At 33.9% G+C, this 17,884-nt stretch overlaps 1 protein-coding gene across 2 annotated transcripts; it reads right to left on the bottom strand.

Annotated features, from left to right (window-relative positions):
• Positions 1 to 13,439: 13,439 nt before the first annotated feature.
• LOC112696821 (myb family transcription factor PHL7) lies at positions 13,440 to 17,510 on the bottom strand. Of its 2 annotated transcripts, none has more exons than XM_025749714.2 (7): positions 16,998 to 17,510; positions 16,512 to 16,743; positions 15,467 to 15,543; positions 15,316 to 15,364; positions 15,161 to 15,218; positions 15,004 to 15,073; positions 13,440 to 14,189 (listed from the first exon to the last, which is right to left on the bottom strand). In XM_025749714.2, exons 2-7 carry the CDS (start codon positions 16,726 to 16,728, stop codon positions 13,890 to 13,892), a joined length of 771 nt encoding a protein of 256 aa, XP_025605499.1. In that variant the 5' UTR covers positions 16,729 to 16,743; positions 16,998 to 17,510; the 3' UTR covers positions 13,440 to 13,889. The 2 variants fall into 2 exon arrangements, with proteins under 2 accessions (XP_025605499.1, XP_025605500.1); XM_025749715.2 differs by having other exon boundaries at positions 15,322 to 15,364; positions 16,998 to 17,449.
• Between the last annotated feature and the right edge of the window lie 374 nt (positions 17,511 to 17,884).

Genomic DNA, 17,884 nt, shown 5'->3' with positions numbered 1-17,884 from the left:
CTTAACGCGACTGCTATGCTCCCCTTAAGAGCGCTGAAGGCAATGCATACGCATCGATATGCCAAATTGCCGAACCATGTGTACGCATGGGGTATCTGTACGCATGGGTGCCCAAGCGCTGCGCTCTCCTCAAAACGCTGCGTTCTCCTGGGAGCAGAATTGTGGTTCAATTAATTTCATTCCAAGCCCATTTGAACAACCAAGCAAGCCCATTCATATCATTCAATCAAGGCCACAAGAATCATTTAGATTTAATTTTGATTTTATTGTAATTTGTTTTAAATTTCATTTCAATTTGTAATTTAGGAAAGCCTATATAAAGGCATTGGTTTCATAGAATTCGGGGACACTCAGAAGAGCTAGGAGGAGTAGTAAGGCTTGAAGCAGAAGGCTCTCGAGGACTAAAGGCTGAAGGATTAGAGACTCCAGATAGCTTTGCTTAAAATTTCCTTTTTCTTTTCTGCACTTTTACATTTTAGTTGTATGGAATTTAGCTTAGTTTATGCAATTTCAATTTCTTACACTTCTCTTCTGCAACTTTCCTTTCTGCAATGTTACATCTACTTTGGCATTGAGATTGATTTACTTTCAAGTAATTTAAATTTCCTGCAAGTGTTCTTAGAGCAATGATCAATTGAACCCCACTTCATTAGGGGAGGAGTTCTATTATAAATCACATGATTGAGTGAACTTGTTCTATTTCTCAATCCGTTTGAGTATCTATAGGATATCCTCTATTTTGTTTGAGATTCATTTACTCCGGAATGGGGTTTGAATCTGTTGAATGCTTGTGTGAGCCTCGAAAGGGGAATCATGGGCATTAGAGTTGGGGCTCTATCCTTCACAATTCTCTTGACCAACACTATTCGGGAGAAATTGAGGTCTTGATAATTTGTGTGGGTTATGGATGAGAGAAAGTGCTTAACCTCTTCTCATGACAGTTAGATCAAGGAATTGGCAAGATTGATTGTGATTAGAGAGATTAGGTTGCCAAGGAATTGGGATCTAATCACTTACAATCTGCCATAGATCTACTCATGTGATTGAGAAAGAAGTTGAGACCTATTTGATTCATGATGGATTATGATATCTTCAATCCCTAATAAATCTTGTTCTGTGTTATTTCTCATTTTGATTGCTTTGAGCTTCATTTAATATTCTACCATTTACTTTTAGCACTTTAAATTCCTTGCAATTTACATTCTGTTAATCAATTTCACTCAATTCACCACTGTTAGCTTGACTAAATGAATCACCACACTAAAGTTGCTTGATCCATCAATTCCTGTAGGATCGACCTCACTCCGGTGAGTTTACTACTTGATGCAGCCCGGTACACTTACCGGTTAGTTTGTGTGGAATCGATTTTCCCTCATTAGCAGTTTAGAACGAAATCTAGGTGATTAAGCTTAAAAAATTGATGTTTAGAAGCTTAGAGCTTGTGAAAGGAGAGGCTTTTGTGGTGTTCCAAACTTAGGGAGGAATCAGCCAAGGTATGGTTTTAGTTTCTTGTAGTTAATGTTTAATGTCACGTAAAAACTTAGGCTAGAGACCTTAGGATAGGAGTGAACTAAATAAATTATTGATGGATTGTGTATATGGTATATGATGTGTGTATAAAGGATGAATGAGTTTGTATGTGTTGGATTAAGGCTTTGATGAGTATAAAATAAAGATGATTGTTGATGTGTTGAGGATTGATGGTGAGTTTGTGAAATTGAATTGAATGGATTGGTTGAGAGATGCGTGATTTGATTTTGTAAACGGTTTGCTATTGGAGTTGGTTGGATTTTGGCAAAGATTTAATATTGGAATTGGTTTGATTTTTAAATAATTTGATACTGGAAATGATTTAAATGATCGAGAGGTATTTGGTTTGGTGGTTGGGACCCTTGAAGGGTGGCAGAAGTTCGCATTTTAGAAGAAATGCTGTCAAAATTTCTATAAAATTGGAGTTTTGATTTGAAGTGTTATTTTAAAAAGAAAAAGATTATTATATGGCTTGTATATTTGAGACTAATTGTTGACCCTTTGTCGCAAAATATGACCGGACACTTTAACTCCCCGGATTCTCCCATGAGCATGCATATATATATCTTGGTATTTTCCCCATGGAATATTATTTGAACTTGGAATTTGACTCCATGGATATTATTTTTGAGCTTGGGGATGCGCACACAGAGGGACTGTCCAATGGCTAACTACCAGGATATGTCAGGTTGGCTATATAACCAACAGATGAGACTCATCAGCCATAGAAGAGGCATACATCATATGCATTTATTTGTTTTGCTTGAGTGTGCATTGTTTTGGTTTGCTTAACTCCTTAACTCTGCTTACTTGTTCTACTTGCTGTAATTGCACCTCTATTTGTGTTTTTCTTACTTGAATTGTATGTGTATATTTTCTAAGAGACCCTTCTTGGCAGAGGTGTGAGGGGGTGTTCCACCAGTGATTCAGAGGATTGGAGGAGACAGAAAGTGAAGTGTTAAGTTAAAGTTAGACTTAGAACTTGAATACCTTAGATAACATACTTAATTTTGGATTTGGATCCTCTAAAGTTTAAATTCCACTTTAGAGAGTAAAGTGTGATCTCTCACCATTTATTTCATATATGGGACCAAGAATAAATATGAAAGAGAAACTATTCAAGGGTAAAAAGATCACACTTTATTCTCTAAAGTGAAATTCAAACTTTAGAGGATCCAAATCCTTTAATTTCTGGTTTAGTTGGATCTTTAAGCTGAAATCTGAGTGTCAGAATTTTAAGAATGCCTCTGGCTTTTTTGGGACCTTTTATATTAACTATGCAGGCACCTTTACTATGCTGAGAACCCCCAGTTCTCATTTCATACATATTTCTATTATTTTTCATATGCAGGTCGAGAGGCACCTCACTAGGCATCTGGAGTTTCCTGTGCCAGCGAAGTTGGGTTAGTGTATTTTGTATTTATGCTATGTATATATGTATATAGATTCTCCTCTGTATATATTTTATGTTTGTCCCTCCTAGAGGTTGACTTGGAGAAACAGGTGTCTATTTTTGTAGTTTGAGTTATATTTTGGGTTGTATAAATATATATAATTACATACTCTGACTGGCCTTAGCTTCGTAGGTTGTCTGAAGCTTGATATCTGTATTTTGGAACTTTGATCTGTATATTATGTTTTTAGTCTTCTTTTGATCCCACCTATCCATTTTATGATTAACCTTGCGAGTGTGACATGATTTTCTGTTTTCGCTTTTACTTAACTTTTTCTTCAAGGCTCTTAATTATAAATTCTTTCAGCTATATTTATGTATGTATTTTATTTTTAGAGGTCGTAATATCTCGGCACCTCTGCTTTACGACTTAAGCGTAAGGCTCTGTATGGTAAGGTGTTACATCAAGAAGTCAGTAAGGTTGCACAAGTGTTAACCGCTTCAAAACTATGCATTTTAGTTACATAATATAAAAATATTAATTCAAATTTAAAATATAATATTCTATTACTAATTTCACATTAAACTATGCATTTTAGTTGTATTTCATAGATTAAATTATACTTACCTAAAACATAATTCAAACTTACCTAAAACATAATTCAAACTTACCCAAAAATGACACCAAGTAAAAATGACAAATTTGTACCCAGTAAAATATACTTCAGATTCGAGCCAAGTTTTACATACTCCTACTCCAAAGAGAAAGTGCCACCATTATCTGGCTAATTTTTTTATATTTGAATCATTTTAACATGAAATATGAAAATATTTGATCATTTATTTTTGGTCATGTAAATACACACTCACACACCCATCTACTCATAAAGTTTGATTAACTTAAATAACTTCCTGTAAGGTAGAAAAGCCTACAAGTTTGGGCAAAGAGAATTTTTTGAGTGTAAAAAATAATAAATAGTTGTATAATAACAAATATTTGGTTGAGTTAAAATCTCATAATTTGTTTAACTTTGTATGTTAGTTGTGTAAGTTCAAATCAGATTTCTTATTGCACAAACATAGCAAATCTAAATACAAAACAGACTGAGTATTGTGGTTCAGTTTTAGTGCAAATTAGAAAAAAAAATCTTTATCCATACTTGATCACAAAAGTATTGCAAAGTATCAGTACATTTAGAAGGAAAATATCAATACTTAGTGTCAACGTAAAAAAAATTTCTAGAATGTCATAGTACCATCTCAAAAGACTATGATTAAATCATGGCTACACACTTGGCATTTAAAGAGGGTGCAAGAACAATCAAATTGTACCAACTATACCTGCTTGAAAATTCTCCAATGTTCTGTTCCAACATTTAGAAATTTCAAAATATAAGATTCCATTTTTGGTTGTATTTTCTCTTATATATAATGCCAATCAACCATAATTTGTTTTCAAGGAAGAGAAAGACACCGATACCCATTTTCAGCTTTCTATTATTCTTTTCCTTCATTATGCCTCATTGAAAATCATATTTTTCTTCTCTCTCATTTTGTAACAAGAAAAAGACTATGAAATAAGAAATTAGAAAAAGTTGAAAAAAAAACAAGAGAGATAAATTTTAAGAAAAGTCATTTATGTCAACTTTGATGTTATCGTAGTTGAACCTATGTTAGATTCTCCTTTTGTATATTGGGTGAGAACTTAAAGTTTAAAATTTAGAAATGAGATTATTAGGCTAGGTGAACTTAGTGGTTGATTAGCTTGATGAAAATTTTCGGAAGTTTAGATGGATTAAGTGTAATTTTTTGGAACTGGTGAATGTAATTTTTTAAAAATTATAGTGACAATTCTACTATTATTGTGTTGGAGATTAAATGTAGGTAGCATTGTACTAAGTAGATAAATCAAGATTATAGTGGTGTCAAATATTCTTCCTTTCTCTATTCTACATAATTTCATGATGAGACAAAAATGAAAAAATCTCCTAAATTCGTTTCCCAGTTTTGACAGTAAAAAGGCTCTAGACGTAGTAAATTTAAAGAGTTCATTGATTTCACATCTTGGTGCTTGAATACAAACACATTTCTTATAATGTGAAATCCAAAGCCAGTTTTTAAAAGAAACTACCTGCACAATTCAAGAACTAGTACTTACAGGTATATAATCAAAATTGAGTAATAATAGTTGTACAATGCAAAGTGAGTAACTCAACATTTTCTATCAAAATTTTATTGATACAACTAAGGGCATGTCAGACGAGTGATTCGAATTGCGAGAAATCATAGAGAAACGGGTGAAGTCAGCTATGTGAACAGGAAGAAAGTAGGAAAGTTTTAGATAGTTGAGGTGGCTAAGTGGTTAGGCAATTAGTGCTTCTTAATAGAAGTTTGTTACAAATGTAATAAGGTGTTGTGTCTATAAATAGCTTTAGGAAGTATACTGTAACTAATTTAGTTCATTATCAATGGCACTCGTCAACTCTCTTCTCTCATGTTCTTCAATCTCTCAGATCCAGTAACTTCTCTTTTCCCAACCTAGATCTGATACCTTTATGGTATCAGAGTTTAGGTTTCACTACTTTTATAGTGCTAGAAAACTTAACTTTATTTACCATAAGTTCCATCACTTCAGATCCAGGTCTTGCTCAAATGCAAGCTGCTCTAGGATTTACATCAACTCCTATATCGATGAAACTTAATTACGAGAATTATCTTTAGGGGAAAGATCAAGCATCATCCACGATCGAAGACAATAATCTTCTACATCATATTCTTGGAGAAGATATTCTAGCAAAATTCTTTACTATAACTAATGGAGCTGCATGAGTTGTGAATCCTGGATTCAAGTGATGGAAGCGACAGGATGCACTGCTCAAATCGTGGCTCCTTGCGTCGATGACAAAGCCGTTTACCACATGGATGGCTAGATGTACCTATGCACAAGAAGTTTGGAAGCGATTGGAGGATCATTTTACATCATAAATTACAACAAAAGTGATGCAATTAAAGAATTGACTCAATAGTATTTAGATCGGATCTTGGGTAAGGATTATGTTCTTGAATTTAAGAGTACGATAGATATCCTAACCTTTGTAGGAGAACCAGAGAGAGAAAGTGATCACGTTAATGCTATTTTCCATGGATTTACTAAGGATTATGCGATTATGCTCCATTAATTACGTCATTAATGACAATAGCACAAGGTATCAGTGTACAAGAGTTAGAAGCTATGTTGATGGCACATAAGTGTATGCTTGAACATTTTTGCAAACCGGATCAATCTAAGTGTGGTATTTGTGTTATGAGTATTATACATAAGACAAGGAATGAGAGTGTGTATAAAAGGCTGCCTATCAAACGACATCGTTTTGCAGCAGGGGGACTTATTTGTCCTGTTTTAAAATGGTTCCCTCTACGTGTACATCCGTAACGGTCAGGTCAACACAATGGGAGCCACATCAAACTCTTTCGTTAGGTCTGATGGACCCATATGAATGGAGGGACTCATATATCTAACTTTTAAAAAGGTCAGGAACTTAAAACTATTTTTAAATCGTCAAGGACAAAAATATTCGCTGGAAAAATGATCAAAAACCTATTTGTCCTTTTTTCTAATCCAAAAGTGTAATTAAGGATAAGACCTACTTTAGTCCAATTAATTTCAGGGACTAAAATGACTTACTTAATACAGCATTTGAGACCAATTTGATCCACCTACAATAGTGATATGGTAGATGACACACGGACAAATAGTGTTGACACATGGCACAAGTTGACATGACATGAGTCACTAACCAACCTCTCGTACTATTGCACGTAGTCAAACTATGATGTGACACGTATCACTGACCGTCTACGCCATTAAAATATGTTAGCATGTCATTAACAGAAAACGGGTCAAAAACTTAAGTTGTACGCTTTTATCAATTTTAGAGACGTAATTGATAATTTGGTACAATTTGAATCTCAGGAACGATTTTGATATACGACGTGAATCTCAAAGTAAATATGAAATAATTGTTTATAATATTTTGATCCTGAAATTTGTTTTGCCCATTTTATACATTATAGTTAAATTGGTGAGACGAATTAAGCATAACAAAATATATGTGTAACACGCGGTAAAACAATATGAAGCAATTGTTTATAATATTTTGATCCTGAAATGTCATGATTTATAGCCAAGAATGCAAGCATTGTGTAAGCCATTTGGCTACAAATAGGAGCCACATTAAAGCTCTCATTCCACCAAATACAAACCAATAAAGCAGCTATATATGAAGCAATCCAAGGCCTCTTGCTAAATTGTGAGTGAGATTTCTCTTATAATATAGTGTTTCAGAATATGTAATAAATTTCTGAATATCGAGTGATATATACTAGAATTTAATGATATTTTTTATTATTCACTAGGTATTATAAATTATAATAGAAGAATGCCATATTATATATAATATATTATATTATAGTTACAATTAAATATAGTAGACATTTTTTATTTTATTTCCATAATTTTTTCATTTAATTTAAGAAATTTTTATGTTAAAATATTAGTGTTTCTCTTTCTCTTTAACTTGTTTTGTTCATACATTAAATCCGTTACTTTTCAGGTAAATTATTTGGCTTAATCTCACTCCAACTCTCATTGATTCGTAACAAAGTAAGAAAAGAAAGTGGAGGATGCAATGGCTCCAAATTGTTAGCAAAATAATTAGAATTTTGAAAGAAGAAATACCAAATGAGAACGTATAAGGAAATAACGATCATTGAAAAAACAATGTGAGTAATAAATTAAAAAAGGTAAAATTAAAATTAAAAATTAAATTATTAATTATTTAATTTTAAATTTTAAATTTTGAAAAATTAGGATTAGTAATTAAATGCATTCACATTACATACGATTATTTATAATTTCACCATAACTTCCCAATCTCTGTGCACGCCACTGCAGCCTCACCCCACGCCGCTGCACTCCCTCCGACGGCCGTACCGACGCCGTCGCTACCTTCTACCAATATTGCCGAAGCCTTACCATGCACCGCTGTCCCTCCGTAGCAAAGGAAGATCCCATAGTAGTCGCACCCGTGCATTTCCGTTGTCGCTGCACCTCCTGCCGACCTTGCCGACGCTACTATAATATATCATGCAGAGCAGTAAGAGAAAGTAGCATCGCATGCCATTAATATCCCCCCCCCCCACTTACCGTTGTGTTGTTTTACACATTCGCCATCACCGTCGCATATTCGCATGTATAGCTCAGCCACTCCCTCTACTTGCGCCATTTGCATTGTTCTCGTTATCCTTTTTCCTTTTTTCTTTGTGCTCACTCGATGTCTGGATCTATTTTCTCGCGCCACGCTCATCACGAAAGACGCCAAATTCAGCCTGGAATTTTTGTCCAGCATGAGCCCGTCGTTTATTATCTAGTACGCTGTCTCCTTGGGTTATGTTAGTAGGTATGCGGATGTTTATTTTAATTCTTATGTGTCGGATGGTATTTTAGTAGGCATACAGATGGTTATTTGATTGGAATGGATTTAGTTAGATACAATTAAAATATGTTGGATGTTCAATTTACTAGGTATGCAGATGATTATTTTTATCCTTAAGTGAATGGTTATCTGTAAGTGTCGATGAGGGTCCTTGTTGATGAACCAACGGCTGTGAAGAGAATCCCAACGACGATGATAGGGCCGATTGGCGACCAAGCAACGGGGTGAAGAATCCAGGAGACAATGATGATGTCCGGTGAGGGAGAGAGTGACGCTGGCGAAAGCGATTGGTTGGTGAGGCGGCGATGGTAGAGGGTTTGGGGGAGAAACTGGTGCTTTGGTAAATTAAGGTATAATGGATAGTTAAATTTTTTGAATTACGGGATTTTTTTGTTGGGTAATTTGGTTGGAGTGTTTTTTTTAATTCTATTGGGCCAAATTTTTAACTTATTATTCACGTTGTTTAGATTCTCTATTGTCTACTTAGCGGAGCCGATACCAAATAGGATAAAGTAATGGAAAAAGAGTATTTATTTAGTCAATTTTGTTTAAAAATAAAAATTGAAACGTTTTGAAATATTTAATATAAAAATAAAATAAAATAAAATAAAAATATAAAAATAAAATTAAAAATAAATATAAATATAAATATTAGAAGTATAAAAAATAAAATTTGGGATAAAGTATATTTTCTTCTTCTTAAAGTTTGTTAAAAAGTTTAAAAATATTCATAAGTTTTATTTTATTTTAATTTTGTCTCAAAAGTTTTTTATTTGCATCAAATATATCGAGTTAATACTCAAAATAGCCCCTGAAATTTGGGAGCAAACTCAATTTGGCTCCTGAAATTTCAATTGACTCAATTTGAACCTTCAATTTTTAATAAGTGACTCACATTAACCCTTCTGTTAATCTCTATTAACGGCACACTTATCTGGAACATTAAGTGACACGTGGATCCATTATGTGGCCTGAGAAAATTTTGCTGACATGAAAAAAAAATTTAGACTCAATTTAACCCCTTTTAATGAATATAAAACCCTAACAAGTGTCAAATTTTTCAATTGATATCGTTGTTTGGGTGTTGGAGAAGATGATGAGGAGTACCAACTAAGATTCCGTAAGCTGCAACAAGTCTCATTCACATGGAAGTTTGGGAAGGAATCCAAATTGAGCTAAAGTTGGAAAGGTTCCACGTTGGTGTGGTTGTGGGATGCGTCCCGTTCTTCGCTGGTTTGGAACAGAATCAAATCCAGAGAGACCATTTTTGGGATGTCCAAACTATAATGTAAGTTCTTGAATTGCTTCCTTCTTGAATTTACATCTTTTTTGTAATACATGCATAATTTATTTTGTGGTTCTTGTTCTGACAGACCTCTGGAAATAGATGGTGTGGACTTTTTGTGTAGACAAATAACGAGAAAGAAAAAGACATAACTGGGAGACATAAAAATGAAAATTGCATTGAGCATTAGAAGATAAATGTGGGTTGGAGAATTAGTGCAATAGAAGCTGAAATTAGGATTTTAAAAGTATAGAATAGTATTTTGAGTTTTTCTCTTGTTTTGTTTGTAGTTGTAGTCATTGACTATGGCTTGGGTGTAGGAAAGTAACGAATGAAATTAAATTAATATCACTACAATTATGTTTTTTTTTAATACAAATCTATTTTGTAAATTATAAGTTGTGACTAAACCTACAAATTTAGTGATGATATTACAAATATGTACGATTTTATAAATTGAAAGTTGTGACTAAACCTGTAAAAGTAAAATGGTAAGGATAAAAAAGAGGCTGATCAAGTATATTACAAATCTACAAATAACATTAATGAACTAACTTGTCATATATATACTAAATCTCTAAATTGCAAAATAAATTATAATAATAAACCTTGAATCTAATTTCATAGGTCAACCATAGTCATGACAATGACCATTGTGACACATGATAAACCAAGAGTGATGTCTAGAGTATTATCATTACAAACACAAAACAAAAGAGCTATTTAAAAGGTTCCAAAACAATGCCCTATATAAAACATGACAAAAGATATAAACAACCACTGACATAAATTTCAGCCACAAAATAACCACAAAACAACCTCAAAACACACAACTTCGGATTAAATTTATCAATTCATCCACAAAAGATAATATAATTTAATCTCTATTTCTTCCTTGGTGCTTTGAAGTCCGGAGTGGGGACAAATTTCATAAATTCTGTCAACTTTGATGCTATCCTAGAACTAGCTCCTTGCATTGGGTCCACACTCGGAATTGCTCTTTTTTGTGCAGTAGCTTATCCAGCCTTGTGAGTAGAGGTGGAGGTGGAGGCACCTACATGTAATTAGAAGTATTTGATAGTTTAAGAATAAACACATGATATTTTCATAAATGTAATTAATTAATGTGTTGTATAATGTTACCTACTTTATAATTTTTTACTGTAAAATAGTGGGTTGGGTGATGTCAATCTCTGAAGCCTGTGGAGCATCCACAGTTTGTATACCAACAGTTGCCGCAGCATCATTGGGTGCATTAGCGTTAGCTCTATCTTGGGATTTGGATTTAGCTACAACAACTGTTGCTGCAGCAGCAAGAGCACAGACAATATCATCAACTTTGATTATTGAGTTAAATACCTCACAGCCATTGTTACAAATGTTGTCCATCTTTGGTCCATGACTAAAAAATGCTCTTGTACATGAATTTGGTTGAGGTGGACTTGGGTTTAGATAAGTTTTGCTTGGCTGATGGATTAGGTTGGGCCTGGGTTGGTGATTCGGATTGAGTCTGGGCTGATGGATCTACTTGGGCCTGGGCTAGTGCTTTAGGCTGGACTTGGACTGTTGGTTCTTCATTGGGTTTCGTAGCTGAAACATCATTTGGGCTTCCTATTGGATTTGGTGTGGTGATAGGTGCATCCTTGTTTTCTTTAGGAACAATGGGAGTAAACTCTATTAACTCAGGTACTTCATCATCATGGGGTTGGGAACTCCATGCTCAAAATATAAGTGGACTCTTTCTTGGTTCATTCTTGCAAGATAGCACATCTCTAACAATTCATTGTCATGTGAAAGTGCTCTCAGTCCACTCTTTAAAGGTCTACTAGGAATAAGCCACCAACATTCAACATTGTCAGCATAACCGAACTCTTTGTAGTAATCCCTTAGTGAAAATACATCTAATCTATCTTCATCTAGTCCAGTTAATTCATCCGTATTGTCCTTTCGTAAACTACACTTTCATCATTCTTTGTAACAAAGGTGTCTCCGTGATGATAGACAATTGTTATCAAATTACCTATCTACGAATATAATTCAAACAATTAACAACTTAACTTCAACATCCAAGGCCTTTTATATCATGCATCAGATGACTCTACATTAACATGCCAAGCAATCTTTTTTTAGAATAGAAAATGTAAAAATTTATATATAAAAGTTATCCCTGTAACAACAGCTATACAATTTTTTGCTATCTATAATTAACAGCTACGCATTATCACATTGACAAATATAATCTATTTACTCATTCATAAATTTCTCATTTTATATTTTCAAAAAAAAATCATTATAGAAAACTTAACCAAGTTATTTGTCAAAAAAAAAACACAGTTAACACTAATCACAATAAAAGCTCAGCTATTGAAATTATCTATAAGGAGAAACTGGTACATAAAGAAGTGGTAGACTTCACTAACTTGAATGTGCTTTCTTCTCTGTAACGCAGTTAACATTAATCATAATTACTCTTTAAAAAAAGAACCTGAACAGAAGAGGATCAATAACTAAAACTATCTACTTTCACAATGCACCCAATCCATTTGAGCATCAAATAGAGCACAAATCAATGGCCTATAAACCCAATCAAGAGAAGACACAAAACATAACATTGAATCCAAACATAGAATGCTTGTGTTACTAACCTTTTTGGGAGAAACAGTGGTGCAAAGGTTCTTCCTCGTCCTAACAAACGGAAACGCGTACGACGAGCTTTGTCGGCGACCTACACTAGCAGCGACATTGATCTTTTACAGTATGGTTCATGCGAGAGAATAAGAACGAGAAGAAGAGTTTTCCTGTTTAAGTGGTTTGATCATTGGTAATGAAGTGTTTTTGAATTTTAACCCCAAAAATGGCTAAAACGATGTCGTTTGAAGAGAGATTAGGCATCAAGGAAGAAACGTCGTCGTATAATAAGACTAGGTGTCAGTCCCACGTGTCACTTAACATTCTAGGTAAACGTGCCATTAATAAAGATTAACAGAAGGACTAACATGAATCACTTAAATTGCGGGTTCAAATTGAGTCAATTAAAATTTCAAGGGTCAAATTGAATTTCTCCTTAAATGTCAGGAGCCATTTTGAATATTAACTCAAATATATCCTTGATAATTAATTTTTCAAAATTTTTAAGATAAATTTATCAATAATTTCTCAATAACAACCTTTAACATATACAAACCTATTACTAGATTGATCCTAAACTTTCTAAATATTCAACTATCAGCATATGCAAATCTATTACTAGATTGATCCTAAACTTTCTGAATTTTCAACTATCAGGAATATAACAAATCAAAAACTTCAAGGACAAAATTAAAACAAAATAAAATTTAATTGTATTTTTAAAATTTTTGACAAACTTTAAGGAAAAAAATTATACTTTACCCTAAACTTTTTATTTTAAAAATTGAGAATCAATTTTTTTTTTTTTTGGGTTAAAGGATAAGTTATCAGCAAGCCTGACCTGAAGTATTACTCGAATAAAATTTAACAAAATGAAATAAGGAGAAAATGTTAGAAAAGGCCTTACATATCCTTTTTCTGTTGTGCTAAGGGTATATTGCAAACTTTTGTTTTTCCCATCTTATGTTTTGGAGATTTCACTTTTGGTAATATAAAGGTACACACAACCGGCCTCTTGGCGTCCAATGTACAAAAAAAAAAAAAAAAGGGGTACACAACCAGTCAAGCACCAAGAGATGAATCTAGATAAATATTTGACATTGACAAGTAACTCTCTAAAGGATATCAAATTAATGTAAAATCTGAAGGGAACTTTGCAACAACCAAGCCTAGGGCTTGGCTTATCCTACTGGAATCACTGGATAGTGTTGAGCATTCACTAATTCACTAGGTAAGCCATAGTTTTGATATGGACCACACCACCACAATAACATTCATATGTTATGCATAACCACATGTATGATTTCCCTTTAGTGAAAGCAGTGTTTGACTTCCACAGCAGGAGACAAGAATGCATCTACTATATCTACATTAATATATACAAATGGATTGCAAGAAATATAATTTACACATGGATGATTTGCATCTCTTAAGAGAAAAATATACTAGACAATGCAATGGGACCAATGTTGACAATACAATGGAACCTACTTACTGCTCAATCTCCTTATCTTCTTACTTTTCGGTCTCTGAATTAAATCCAAACCCATTCTCATTTTCATGAGTCCAACTGATCAACACTACAATCAGTCTTTTGTGAAGTCTTTGTTGTCACCTGAGAAGCAGCAAAGCCATCCTTTGAACCATCATCGATTCTCTGTTTTTTGAGTGGAGACATGGAATCTGCGATGGCATCGCTTGATCCAGAAGGCTCTGACGGGGGATTATTTTGCTTATCGTGGGACAATGGCAATGTGTCTGAATTTGTCAAGGTACTCCCTAATTTCTGCTGTTCCTCTATGATCTTCTGCAAGTATTTCCCCTGCGCTTCGATTCTCATTTGTAACTGCTTTTGCACCTGGAATATCATATAAGCCACAAAGAGCTTCACCATTACCAGAAGTTCCCACAGCTGATGGAGGGAGAAAGAACAAGGCACAATGCTAACGAAATAAAAAAAAATGGATAATTCAACTATCACATGCAGAATTTGAGGCTAAATATATTGTTATTCTTCTTCAGAAGTTAAAACTGTAAATATATAGTCGGTTTATCCAGCCAGCAAAGATGTAGAAGTTTTAAATACAGGAAGAATATATAGTTGGTATACTTCAGAAGATTACAAAAAGTTACGGGAAAAATACAACAGCACAATCAAAGCCTTTCTGATTAGCCCATCATACCTAGGTTATTATATGAAAAGTTACTAGTCTATTTCAACCATTAAGGTATAGTTGGACCCATCTCTTCAAATTACAACGGTAACATTCTAATGATATATTGCAAATTTAACCTTGACCTATATATGTCACATGGTAAAAATTATCTATCATAAAAAGGAAAATATCCGATATTGTAGAGCAATAATAAACAAATGAAGAAGGTATAATACCCACATTCGACACACAATAAATGAAATCAGATTTTCTGTGAACCAAGCTGAAAAAGCTTCCATTATAGTATGAACTGAAGTCTCTAAAAGGAATAAGAGTGATCCGATACTAGCATTAGGGAGTTACACAAACCATGTCATTTTTCCTTTCATAAATTTCTATTTTCCATCTTTTATATTTGCCATTTCTCTTTTGGAAGGAGTTGGTTATGGTTATGGCTAAATGCCTAAATCTGGTTCTGTTCCACCAAGAGAAATAAAGCAAGGTCAGTTACCAAACCTCAAGCTGTTCATGAAGACGTTTCTGAACCTCCATCTGCATTCTTAGAGCATCATTGATTTGCAACCCCCTGAACATCATATGTTACAAGCAAAGTTGACAGTAAAGAACATACATCTAAGGAATTGTAATTAACTTAAACAGCTAAGATACTCACTGAGAAGAATCTATGCCAGTAACAGTGTCTCCAGATGTCCTTTTTTCATCTTTAGAGTCTACAAATCAAGAAGTAAACTTCCTAGAGTCAATTTAAAGTAAAAATAACACGGGCATTTGTTTCAGGAAAGTTGAAGAAAAAGAAAATCAAGGCACCTTTACCATCAGCTGGAGAATCAGGCAAGTACTTTGCTAGACGATATTTCTACATAAAATAATATGAGAGATTAGAACCAACACCAAACTAGCAAAACAAACTTCAAATTTTACATGCCTATATCTAAAATTTTAGATCAGATGACAACACCTGTAAATGGCTTTTAACATGATAAATAGTAAGTCCAGGTACACCCATCACTCGCAGAACACCTTTTGGTGTTGCTCCTGTCATGAATGAATGAAAATTAGCAAGATATTTGGACACCATCATGATAAAGAAGTAGAAGACCAAAACGTAAGAGAAAGGGAAACCACTCAGAAAAGAATATCACTTCCAAGCAGTTGATGTTAACCTACCTCAACTAAAAATAATCAGCCATTTAACTATTAATAATTCAATCAACTTCTGAACATAATCATACTGTTCCCACCTCGGTGGCAAGCATAAAAGTAAGACGAAAGAACAGTGACAACTTTCATCCAGCCTACATTGCTAGCTTTTGTTTCATTCAAGAATTTGTCTTGTCTAGGTTTTATTTGAAGCAAATTGAGATTCAAGCAAAACACAAAACTCTAGGTCACATATGATTAATTGTAAGCCTGTGAAACTAACCAGCTTTACTAAACTTGATCTAGATACGGAAAAACATTTAACAAAAGCACCTCAAACAGTTAATATTGTTTTCGAAATATAGATATAGCATTTCGCTATTATTAAACTAGCACTAACTCTAATATTTAATCCATTAAATTGAATTCAACCAATGCACTCCAAAATTGTACAATTGCCTATCAGTGTTTGTAATTCAAAGTAATCATTGGGCCACAAGTAACAAACTAATCAATACCTTGAAAGCTACAGTAAAATAAAGAATAATAATTAAAAAACAGCCGTCAAATGTTAACTTACGCGAAAGAGAAGCATCTCCTAAATAGTATTCTCTATCCTATGTTACTCAAAGATCATGTAAATTATATATAAACACATAGATATTCACAACTTTACCGTAAAAGTTTCAGTAAAATTACCAAATCATGATGACTAACTACGCATTATGATAACTACCTACTATTGATTTGTTACTGGTTGACAGTACATAGAAACTCTCGTTTTCTTCATCTTCTTTTTTTCTTTTTCTTTTTATTCTTTTACAAGGAATGTGTTATAATGTCTATTGAAAAGAAGTACGCACTATCTGGTCCACCAAGTTGCGTAATGGCATCCACAAAACGATCATGAAGTTCAGATGTCCATCGCAAACGCTGCTTCCCATTTCCACCAGAACTAGCAGGTCCCGCATTCCTCACCGCAGATCCATCCAAAACCCCAACATTTCCAACTTGTTCGCCACCACCTTGAGGTTTATGCGGCACCATCGTTGCAGACGAGAACTTCTTCGCGTGATACATAGTTGCTTGCAATCACTACAATTAATTCACAAGAGAAATCAAATATCATAAAAACAAAATAAAAATGGAAGAATAATTAAAAAGAGAATTTTTGGTGAATTGTCTACGAACATAGAGATTAAATCATTAAATTCAATCCAACTAATTTATAAAACCTAAGTCAAACACTCCTCAAAAGCAAGTTAGATTAACTATGAGTAGCATCCTAATACTCAATTTGCAAACCTGCGACAAAACAGAAACCTAACAACGCAGAAGAAATAATTTACCTAGAGACTCAAAATTGTAGAGGCGAATCCGAGCGCGGAGGGGATTTAAGAGGGTTTGAGGAGAGATCGAAGAAACCCAATAAACAAGAGCTGAAAGAGCAGAGCGCAATCATTCCTCAACACGAAATCGAAACATCCAGAATCAAACGAAGACGAATCGAATCGCCCGAGGAGGGAGGAGGAGCTTCCGAAGTGTGAAGAGCTGTGTTCACCAATTTTGGGGGAATCTTAGGGAGAAAGTCGAGGGAAATTCTAGATTCTACGACTACGAGTGTGTGAAATGGAAACGCGTGTTTTCTGAAGTCGTTTTTGTCTTCCAGGAAATGATTGGAATCGAGAGAGAGAAAAAGAGAGAGCAAGCTGTTGAGGAGCCTCAGCGTTGAACAGACGGCGGCGTTTCAAAACGGACGTTGTCGTTAACCTACGTGGTGGATCCCACCCGTGTGGCACGTGTGGTGCGAATACCTTTTTCAACATCTTTTATATAGCTTTTGGTGGGTAAAACACTTGGCCAAATTCTTTGGTATAGATAAGGGTGTTGTTACATGGATAGATAAAAATGATGGATGTTTATTTATGAGTGGTATTTTTTTCAAATGGTTTTTTTTCCTATGTTAAAGAAAATAATTTCTTAGAATGAAAAAGTTTGAAATGTAAATTTTATGTGCCTATAAATACATGTACTGAGGTAAAGGAATACATACAAACAATAATAAAACATTCTTATTTCTCTTTTTTTTTTATGCACTATAATATTATAAATTTTGTTTTCTTCTCTCTGGGTGTTAGTATATAAGTATTAATATATAATATTAATATATTTCTATTATTCTATTAGTATGAGATATTGAAGTGGTGATTATTATTGTTAAAGTTATCCATTTATA

The sequence above is a fragment of the Arachis hypogaea genome, chromosome 6 (assembly GCF_003086295.3).
Source record: "Arachis hypogaea cultivar Tifrunner chromosome 6, arahy.Tifrunner.gnm2.J5K5, whole genome shotgun sequence".
In the NCBI taxonomy this organism is placed as follows: Eukaryota; Viridiplantae; Streptophyta; class Magnoliopsida; order Fabales; family Fabaceae; genus Arachis; species Arachis hypogaea.
This window is presented reverse-complemented; position numbering and strand designations above follow the sequence as displayed.

Excerpts from the sequence above, each read along its gene's own strand:
- LOC112696821 (XM_025749714.2), bottom strand. The coding sequence starts at position 16,728 with ATGTATCACGCGAAGAAGTTCTCGTCTGCAACGATGGTGCCGCATAAA. Across the intron at positions 15,074-15,160 it reads ACTGGCATAGATTCTTCTCA|GGGGTTGCAAATCAATGATG; the intron begins GTGAGTATCTTA and ends TATGATGTTCAG. Across the intron at positions 14,190-15,003 it reads GTCTTCATGAACAGCTTGAG|GTGCAAAAGCAGTTACAAAT; the intron begins GTTTGGTAACTG and ends ATGATATTCCAG.